We start from the raw sequence: 10,998 nt of genomic DNA, 5'->3' as shown, positions 1-10,998 counted from the left end.
CAGGTATAATGAATGATTACTTCCATTGAATGTTGGGTGTTTTATTAAATTTTATAGCATTTAAAAAATAAATAAAAATAAAATGGTTTTACCAACCGTTGACACAAACCGTAATCCACTCAACTTCCTTGATTTTTTTCAGACTTTTTATTTAAATTAAGGCATAAAGTAATATAAATTAGGTTCATTGATCATGACTTTTAAAAAAACGTTGGAAAAAAAACACAATAATGTTTTAAAAAGATTCAAAAGCATTGAAAAAAACGTCGGAAAAAAACAAACAAAGGTTCATTTTTTAATTTTGAGGGTTAAAGGCCATGCACACAGGGGGTTTCACTTATTTCCCACATACCCCCTTTTGAAGTGACCCTGGGAATGAATCCAGTAGTCAAAGAAGATTATGTTCCCTTACGGAAGTAAAAAATAAATAAAGATACCACTATATAAAAAATACTATGAAAGAATAGTAAATGACAAAGTCTAACAGGTTTGCAAAGTATTAAAGGGTCATGTCCATTGTGAGTTTTCTATGCAAAATAAAGTGACTAATAATTGTAACTGGCTGTCAAATTTGGTGAGGTAAAAATTGCAATGCAATGTTTTGCTCTGGAATTTAGGGGAGTAGAAATAAAGTATAATAAAACTGATAATAAACTCAAGTGAAGTAGAAGTACATCAACGTTGTACCTCAATACAGTGGTTAGGTAGGCTAATAGCATTTTTCCACCATAGACAAAGTTATTTTTTATACCAAATTATCATGTCAAATTTTGGTTAGGAGGACTTCATTGAAAGCCAAACTGATCTAGAATCAGCAACATTTATATTGATATACCACTAGGTGGCGGTGCACACCAACATGTTGACGTCTGTTAGGGTATGCTGATCTGCTGATCATCTCCATTCATTTTCAACCACAAAACCTTGCTAAGCCCGATGGGTAAAGTGCACTAAGGGGGCCTATCTTAAGCCGTGCAAGCTATTTGGAATTTACTTCCTGAGTGAAATCATGTATTAGGCCGAGAATAGAAAACAAAGTGTGCATCCTTGTTGAACCTTGAGTCGGACACTTAAACGTGCTTATAAATGTTAATGGAATTGTAAAGGCATAGGAGCTTACCAACCAAAATGAATCCTTGCAGAAAAAAATAGACGTTTCCAGTTCGATAACTCTTTTTTTCAGCATGCCTAGGTGCCGTTAAACTATATTTAGCCAATAAAAGGTTGACATTGAGCTATAAATGCATGGCCATACACCTAAACGCATGAAGCAACGTTGCCGTGGAAGCCGCAGACGCCAGTCACTGAGAACCAACCTAATATTTAAAACCCATTTTGACAAAAATGAGCGACAGCCAATAGGAGCCGGTTTTGATAAAGAAGAAACTAATCAGATCAGTCAAGGGGCGGGACTAATATAAATCCTCAGGACGAGAGACGGTAACTGTTTCCGAAAAAGTGTCAGATCATGAAAGCAAGCTACCAGCTCGTGCACGTTACGTCTACACTGAAATAACTTCAAACGCAGGCAGGTGGTTGCATGAAGGTTAGTGGCGAACACCCAGGCATTAATTTTATTTCATCCAAGGATATTTCTCTTAACAAAGACAAAGGAATTGATAGAGTTGGAGCTTCCTTTTTGGTAAGTCTGAATGCGCAGCTATGAGCAGGCTGACAGGAATGGCTGGGTGAAAGGAGAAAAAGAATCCTGTTATCTGTGCACTCAAAGCTAGCGTTGGGCAATGTAACCAAAGTATGCTAGCTAACCCGTTTGTAGCATATTGCCGTGACAGTCAAATGAGGGATGCAACCTGCTTTGTCTAGCCTCACGAAGAGCCACATGACCGTTAAAGTAACGGGACGGGATGTAGGACAAGAGACTGTATCATGACGAGAGCCTGTGAGAGAGCGACTGAAAGCTATAGCCATTCAGCCGGGGGGGGGGGGTTGAAGAAGCCTGTGCTGGTCCTATGTGCCGTCCTCTTTTCACCAAGTTAAACGTTCATCCGCCTATGTAGAGTTAGTTTGGTTGTTTAACTTAACTAATTGGATGGTAATTATTTGACTAATGTTATTAACGTTACATTGTAATAGCCTGCTGGCCATGTGCATGACATGTTACTTTCACAATGTAAAGAAAAAACCCAACTTGTATTTAATTGTATAACATGTTTATTATCATTATTACTGTTATTATTATTATTATTATTATTATTATTATTATTATTATTATTAGTAGTAGTAGTAGTAGTAGTAGTAGTAGTATTATATTCTAGTTTTGTAAAGAGTTGCCTACTATATATTTTTAAAAATCTATAATAAATATAATTTTAGAATCCAAAAACTGAAACCACAATTAACTTTTTTGGTTTATGAAAGACGCACTGCATAGGTTCAGCAACATTTAAAATATATTTACTTTAAATTTCAGAAGAATTAGACTGACTTCAGTTCAAACTGACTAATCTGGCCCTGTCTTTATTGCTGTGTGCTTTAAAAATGTAACCCTAATCATATATAATTAGAGCATGTGCTCCTTTGTACTTCGGTTTATCAGAGGACGTTTCCAGTTAATGGCTGAAAAATGAAGTGATATTTGTAGTAAGGAAAAATGTGGTTGCTTTGTGTTGAGTGTCACATTGACTCTTGCTCTTTTGTGTTCAACAGCCATTCTTCATTGCGAGCAAGTGTTATGGAAGGAGGGCCATAGACTAAAGGATACCAAACCTTGATAATCTTTTTGGAATGAATCTTCTCTTCTTAACTGGATGAAATGCCTTGACCTTACCCCCACCGTAGCATGGCAGGTTTAGTCTCCTCTGTGGGTTTGGTGGTGATGCTCAAGGCTCTTATGCATGCCCGTGGCCAGCGTGCAGTGTTTCTTGGGATGACGGTGTTAGTAACATTGATCGCAGCTGACTCACCTGTTGCAGGTAAGAGAATACATTTCGCCGACTTGCACAACACAATCCACTAATTTGTACGTTATGTAAGATGGCTTCTCAGTGTCTTATACCATTTGCCTTATGTAGGTCTAGTTCTAAAATGTTGCCATTAAATGTATCCTTGCAAGTTAAACAGTGTGCAGGTGTTTCTTTGCAACCTTTGACATACTAAACCCTCTCCTACGCACTTGTCTTATGTAATAGATGTGTATAGAAAATCATACATCACAATATTTTTGACCAAATACCTCGATATTGATACCGCACCGATGTTGTAGTGTTGACTATTGGTGCTTTCACAGAATATTTACACAATGAGATATTTGAGAAATAATCATCAGTAATGTGGATATAATGGCTAAATGGGTAAAGACAAATAGTAGAACAGTTACAACACTCGGGTAAGTTCAGAGAATTACATCACTTTACTGTAATGCAGCCTTTAAAACCAGGAAAAGACAACACTTATGCCATATTATGATCAACAATATCCAAAATCTAAGACGATGTCTAGTCTTATATCACGATATCAATATATAACAATATTTTGCCCAGCTCTAACTTACAGCCATCTATCTGTTCTCTATACAGCTTCTCCAGGGCAGGGTAGCGGCAAATTGCATACATTTTTTAGTGTCCCATATACACATTTCTTTCTCTAACATTTCTTTAATTTTAACTTCAATATTTGACACAGTTACACACATATCTAGGAGGGGCTTAGTCCAACCAAAGTCATGTTTGTGGGCCAACAAGCAGCTGCACTGGAGCAGTTGGGTTTATCATGTGCCTTTCTCAAGGCCAACTTAACAAGCAACCTTCCAGTTGTAAACTTGCTGTATTAACCTTCACTTCACTTCATTTCACGCTACTATTAGCTGTTCTACCTAAAGCATGTCATCAAAGGATGTGATAGGTGAAATATGGAAGCCTGAATAGGGCAACTACTCCTGTTTGATCTTAGTTTAGTAATTTTATAGAGTTTGCAGCCCAAAAGTCTTGCTCTGGTAGTTTACCTCAGCAGACACTAATTCTGGATTTACGGAAGTGGTGAAGTGGCTCTATGCCTACAGTACACTGACTGCATCAGTAATAAGATAAACTTGATAGGGGTTTTCCCCAGGCTTACTTTATAGATATTGACATGATCCCGCCAACAACCCTCCCCCTACACATTGCCCAGTGATAAGAAGAGGTTCTCCTAAAGCTAGGATGGGTTGTTATACTCTTACAGCTAACAGTAGATGTATGTGTTGATGACAGAACAACAAAGCTTTCAGAAGTATTTTTTTTCTTTCTTTTTTTTCCAAACTTTCATGAGATGTAGGATGTGTTGTCTGTCTGTCTGTCTGTCTTTGTTATTCTCTTCCTGGTGTCTTGCTCATTGGGTTGGCGACTAAGAAGTCGGCTAGTGTCAGTTAGCATGATCCGTATTTCTGTAGGAACACTTCACAGGGATTTATGAAGGTTGTATGATGTCATTCGGTTAAGATATCTGCTGTCAAAGCAGAGGCTGGTTTCATCGACATTTTCTTGTGGTTTTGATGATTGCACTAGGCTAAATGCATCCCTTTGAGAAGCATTTCATGGGGCATTTTCCTGTGGCAGACTGAAAACCACTGCATCACATGAAAATACATGTATCAGTCATTTGGGCAAATTTAAGACAACTGCATGCTGTTCTGAATTGGCCTGTTTCAATTTAAGCCCCCTAAATTCTTGCTGCGTAATAGGAACATCAAAGGATGGGCCTTAAGTGTTCTTTTATTTTAAGAATAGTACAAAATTGCAAGGCTTTACAATAGGAGTGTGGAATGTTATAGTCGTACATGTAACATGACTGCAAAGCTGTAATGTAATTCAGGTGTGCAACAATAGTATACATTTGTACAGTACATTGAGATGTGTGATTCAGTACACGCCGACTAATTAAAGACTATGCTGCACCGCCATTAGTAACGGTGTACAAAGTTACAGTAGCAGAGTACTTCACTAGTATGTTGTTGGCCCGTACACTGAAGATTACACTTTGCCACTACACCACACTGTTGATACTTATACCACAAATAAGCAAAGAAAAATACTTGACTCACTTTCATTTTTCGCAGGTTTTTCAAACCTCCCGCCAAACAGTTATCCAACAGCTTTGTGACAGACGATTTTTGGTGAATGCTTCCTTCGTCGCAGAAGTGCATCAGACATAGAGATGAGCGTTAATTGCCATTTGTTCTCGCTAGCTGATTACGGCACCAACGTAACACCAACGATGTCCAACTCACTGGGCCATCTTTGGTCCTTGGTTTTAAAACATTCAGGAGTAGAACCATCACTGCTCTAGTTTTTCATTTTGTCCATTCCTTTAAAGGTCCAATGACTTTGGATGCTTTTATATAGACCTTACTGGTCCCCTAATACTGTATCTGAAGTCTCTTTTATATAGACCTTAGTGGTCCCCTAATACTGTATCTGAAGTCTCTTTTATACAGACCTTAGTGGTCCCCTAATACTGTATCTGTAGTCTCTTTTATATAGACCTTAGTGGTCCCCTAATACTGTATCTGAAGTCTCTTTTATATAGACCTTAGTGGTTCCCTAATACCATATGTGAAGTCTCTTTTATATAGACCTTAGTGGTCCCCTAATACCATATGTGAAGTCTCTTTTATATAGACCTTAGTGGTCCCCTAATACTGTATCTGAAGTCTATTTTATATAGACCTTAGTGGTCCCCTAATACCATATGTGAAGTCTCTTTTATATAGACCTTAGTGGTTCCCTAATACCATATGTGAAGTCTCTTTTATATAGACCTTATTGGTTCCCTAAGACTAATTACTAACTAATACTCATTTCCTAAAATATAGCCTTGGTGCAGAATTACAGCCACTAGAGCCAAACCCACAATGAGCTTTCCTAATTATGTGCCATTTCTGAGTCTGTAGCTTTTGAGGGGGGGGTAAAGCAGAGAAAGGGGAGGTAACCTTGCCCAAATATACATTATGTATATTCCAAATCGGCCCATCTGAGCTTTCATTTTCTCAAAGGCAGAGCAGGATACCTACGGCTCCGTTTACACCTATCACCATTTCTAGCCCCTGGTGGACCAAAGGCAGGCTGGGGAAACTCATATGAATGTTTAAAAACCTCATAATGTTAAATTTTCATGCCAAGGGACCTTTAAAAGTGCAGCCCTTTTGATATTTGCCCAACCTTGGCTTTTACTTTCACCTGCCAATTATTTGTTTTAGAACACAGACTTATTTTGTTTATGTCAAAAAATCAAGAAGAATTTGGCATCTTGTTTTTAAAATATATATATTTAACACGTCAATGTCATCTTGGACATGTTTTCCACTGGCTTTGAAACAAAACATACAGTTTTATAACTAAAGAACTATGTCTTAGCTAAAGATGAAATTACCTATAAAGCCGTCAAAATTAACATGTGTTGCTTAGTTATTGCATAACAGGAGGTGCTCATCATCTTTACCAATGGCAATATTGGGTCACTCAATTTATGGACAGGATGACAACTGTTTCCATGGTCAAATTCAACAGTGAAGTCACCAGTCGCTCAGCTTTCCTCTCACAGACTCAGGAAAGAACACTTTATAGTTTCTAGGTCAAATAGAGCACGGCGACCTACATATAATTGTTCCTCCAGATCCGACATCATACAGTAATTTCCCTCGCTCTTACTTCCCTGCTTCTCTTGGTTTTTTCTTGTCCTCTGCGCTTTCTGTGAAAGAGAGTTCATGTACCCCCTAGATCTAGAAATGAAAGATCTTTACAAAAATACAGGATGTAATTACAAACTTTTATTTGTGATACCATAAAGTTTCCTGGCAATTTTGCTTCAACTCTCTCTCTCTCTCTCTCTCTCTCTCTCTCTCTCTCTCTCTCTCTCTCTCTTTCTTTCTCTCTCTGCACTGCAGTGGCTTGCATGTTCAACACGGCAAGCTGCCGGCCAGCAAAGTCCTGGCTAATTATCAGCGCAGTCTGTTGCCATGTGAAATATGATCTTTGTGGGATGACAATATGGCCATTCATTATTCATTAGAGCTGGGAGCCAGTTGCAGATCAATGGGTAGAACCTATCAGAAGTCAAACAGTGGGTACTTCTGCTCCTGCCAGGCCTGCAGCTTGACCAGAAAGATCTTTTGGAAAGCAGCCGATGGCTGACGCTGCCTCTCCGCTCATTGGCCTCTCCCAGCATTATTTGGCTGTGTGGAGAGCAGTGGAAGCTGATTTGCTGGTCATTAGTGGGTCAATGATAACAGACCGGCCCATTTTAAAAACAGTTTATAATACCTTTCTTCCACATGATATTCACTGTCCGTAATGATCTCGTCTGATACATTTAATGATAATATTATTGATATAGTCAGCTGTTTTCACGGTGGCTGTAGTCTCATTTACGTTTTCCAGTTGTCTGCCATCACCTGCATCAGACTGGTTGGTTCTGATGTGAAGGTTCCATAGTGGGAGCCTGTGAAAGTACATCTGTTAGTGATTTTGTGTTCTCTTTTTTGAGTTTTACCAAGGACGTTTTCCAATGCAGATTAGCAACGTCATGTGAAAATACAAGTGGAAATAACCCATGGTTGTGTTTTAGGATGCTTGTCAATATTTCATTTATTATTTGATTTTGTTAAAATCAATTTCCTTCATATTTTGTGGTTCATTGCAAAGCCTTAATGGGGCCTTTATTTATTCGGGTACCGTTATTATTCCTTTTTTTTTCTGGCTCCATATTAATTATCTTTTTCTTATAAAATAGCTTGTAATTTATGTCTCAGAGACAAATTTAAAACTTTTAACCATGTGAAACTGATTTAGCATTGGCGCACGGATAGCTCAGTTGGTAGAGCGGGTATCTATCAAAGCAGATGGTGAGGTTCAGCCCGGCCACTTTTCAGCTACTCCAGGCTAGGCCTGCATGATTCAGGGAAAAATATGAATCACAATTTTTTTTTTGCTTAGAATTGATATTACAATTCTCTGTCTTTTTTTTTACCATGACAAAACAAAACCAATTGGCAGTACAGAAACATTCTTTTTACACCTAGAGCACATTGCTCATCACCACAAGCCTGTAAACAAGGAAGAGAAGGGAGAGCATTGCTGCGCTTGGGAGCTCATTAAAACCTGTTTTATACAGTCCATGTTTAAAACTCATGGAAGAAAGTAGTAGCGTTTGTGAAAGTAAAAGTCATTAAAAAGTCAAAGTCATTTAAAAAAAATCTAAAAAAGAAGAAAAGAGTCATATAAAAAAAAGCATGCATCAAGATTGCAATTTTATAACAATTAATTGTGCAGGTCTACTCCAGGCTGAATTGTTTTGTTTTGGACCTTTCAACATCCCAGCAACTAATTAAAAACCAGTATTCACTCAACCCTTAGCATAAGTGAGGAGTAGGCTATGCAGTTCCCGAATGTGTCTTCATTTCAGATCGACAAAGATCAGTTTAAAAGATTTTCAACATATATAGGCGTTTGGTCATTGATAGAGCCCGACGGATATATCAGCAGGCCGATATTATAGGCCGATATTAGGCTTTTCCCAATCAGTCGTTTTTATTATTATTTTTTTTGAATATTCATTCATCAAAATTATTTATAATGACAAATAAGTGATTCTGGTAAATGAATATTTGAAAAAAACGGACTGTCAACCATGTTGTGAGCGTTGCCGTTGCAAAGTTTGTCCACCAGAGGACGCTCTACAACGCCCCTGTTGGCAACACTGATTATTTGGACTTTGGATTATACTAGTTTTCTATCTTAAGTTTGTTTTTTTTGTACGTTTTATTTATCAGAACTTTAATAAATTTCTATGTTCCTCTGTTCTGTTGTAACAATAAATTATTTTAGTGTGAACGCATAAATAACTATAAATAATGTTAGTAAAGGCTGCCCCCGCGACCCGATACCGGATAAGCGGTCGAAGATGGATGGATGGAATGTTAGGAAAACGCGTTGTGGTAACGCGTTTCTGGATTTGTTTTTTAAAATATATATCGGCATACCGGATTTTTAAAAAACCAAATAATCGTATTTTATCGGTATTAGTCTTAAAAATCCTTAATGGGTCGGGCTCTAGTCATTGAGTCCGACTGCGCGCCTTCCGATTCAACATGTCGAATCGTCTGAAATGAAAGTTGACGGAACACACCAAACAGACTTGAGTCGCCGACCTCTCCAGACTGTCCGGCGGCCGATAATCCGGTTGGTGTGTCAGCGCCTTAAGAGAGCTTCATTTAACCCAGTAGACAGTGTTTGTCCTCCCAGGACCTAAAGCCTGAGAGTGGTGGGGAAGGGAGGATCCTCTACTGGGAGGATAGAGTCAAAGTAGCAGAGAGTGCTGAGTGACACGGTCCTCAGGGCCTCTCGGGTTACTCTGGAAGTCTTTGTCTTCCTGTCTTTTGAAGAAGATCAGAACTGCAGAAAGTGAAGGACTGTACCCAAATTGTGTGTGTGTGTGTGTGAAGACTTACTGGAAATTACTAGGAAAATGCAGTAGCTCTTCATTGTAGCAAACTGTACCTTTTAACTCAGATTCCCCCATTCTCTCCCTGGTACTTCTATTCCTCGTTCTCAATTGTATTCCTGTACTAATACTACTACTACCCCCCCCCCCCCCCCCCCCCCCCCCCCCCCCCCCCTCCCCATCCTGCTCCCCCACTTTCTGCTCCTCTTTTTGCCCTTTTATCTTAAAAAAAGTATTCTCTTTAGGACAACAAAGCAAGGGTCACATAAATATTTGATGAAGTGAAGCCATGACCTCACTCAGGTCTCCATTCTCATGCTCTCGTTTGGCCAAATTAGACCACTGAATTCATTTTCGAGAGATGTTGGCAACCTCTTTATCTGCAAAACATTAAGTTGTACTTTACTTTTAATGAGCTATTAGATCATAGGCCACATTTAGATTAGCATTCAGACCTTGATTCTATTTATAACAATAACTTTATCGATTTAAATATATTCTTTGATCTTTTACTGTTTGGTGTAGACTAAATTCAACAAGTAAGTGCGCCGGTAAGCAACTGGTGTAGGTTTATTATAAAGGCACCCCTTGTAAAGGTTTTTTTTCTTGTGGGGGGGGGAGGTTGCTCGAGCTTTGGCAGAGAGCTTCATCTAATTGAACTCCACTGATAAAAACAATGGGATCTTTCCCGAACTTAAAAGCTTCCCCCGATAAACCAAATGTCAACACAGCCATATCTTGATTGTTCGACTGCACTCAGCAAACGCTGCTCCTGCCAACTGAAAAGAGCCAGTCACGCGAGGGGCTTAGCTGAAAACAGAACCATGTGCGGGGTTGTAGTTAGCTAGCATTATTACCAAAAGACCCTTTCTTCTCTTGCTTCGTTTAAAAAAAAATTACACAACCATTAAATAACTTTTTTTTGTTGCAATAAGCAGTCTGGCAAACATAGGAAATGATATCATTAGAGGGCTCTGTAATTGGTATCTCAAGTTTCTCGACACACATAGGAATGTATGTGTGCATTAAACTGAGTGGTGGGTTGCACGTGCATGCCCAAGCACACGTCTGTGTTTAACAGATGCTTGGCGGATACTATTGTTTGCATGCTACAAAGACATTATTCTGATTCTTAAAGGTAGGTTGGTTCTTATAAAATGGCCAAAAAATCAGTATAGAGTAATTCAGTTGGACTGTCTTTGTGGTTTGTGCTTCTCTGTTCATGTGTAATTTGTTTTTATTGAGATCCGTCCAGCTTGCCTTTTGCTGTATTCTTATTTTGTATATATATATATATATATATATATATATATATATATATATATATATATATATACTTGTGTGTGTGGGTGTTTGTTTTTCTCTTTTCCAAATATTACTACATTCTCATCCATTCACAAGGCTTATCATATTTGGGCTTCACCCAACCACTTGCATTAAAACAGATGGAGATGTCCTTTCCGTATTCTGCAAATGCTGCTGTGACATCAATGTTTTGTCTGTCAACCCTCACGTGCCCAGATATTTCACTGTGTTAAAAGACAGATTTAGTTTAGGCTATTG

General features: G+C 38.5%; 1 protein-coding gene across 6 annotated transcripts in view; it reads left to right on the top strand.

The window, feature by feature from the left end:
* The first annotated feature begins 1,432 nt into the window (after positions 1 to 1,432).
* Positions 1,433 to 10,998, top strand: part of si:ch211-1e14.1 (UPF0606 protein KIAA1549) — a 45,317-nt gene continuing 35,751 nt past the window's right edge. For all 6 annotated transcript variants that reach the window (XM_034878297.1, XM_034878296.1, XM_034878298.1 and 3 more), the window contains exons 1-2: positions 1,433 to 1,642; positions 2,668 to 2,933. In XM_034878297.1, the coding sequence (XP_034734188.1) occupies positions 2,801 to 2,933 (133 nt within the window). In that variant the 5' untranslated portion in view covers positions 1,433 to 1,642; positions 2,668 to 2,800. The remainder of the gene's footprint in view (positions 1,643 to 2,667; positions 2,934 to 10,998) is intronic.

This window comes from Etheostoma cragini, chromosome 8 (genome assembly GCF_013103735.1).
Source record: "Etheostoma cragini isolate CJK2018 chromosome 8, CSU_Ecrag_1.0, whole genome shotgun sequence".
NCBI classification, from domain to species: Eukaryota; Metazoa; Chordata; class Actinopteri; order Perciformes; family Percidae; genus Etheostoma; species Etheostoma cragini.
The sequence above is the reverse complement of the archived record's forward strand: the minus strand, read 5'-3'. Positions and strand labels throughout refer to the sequence as shown.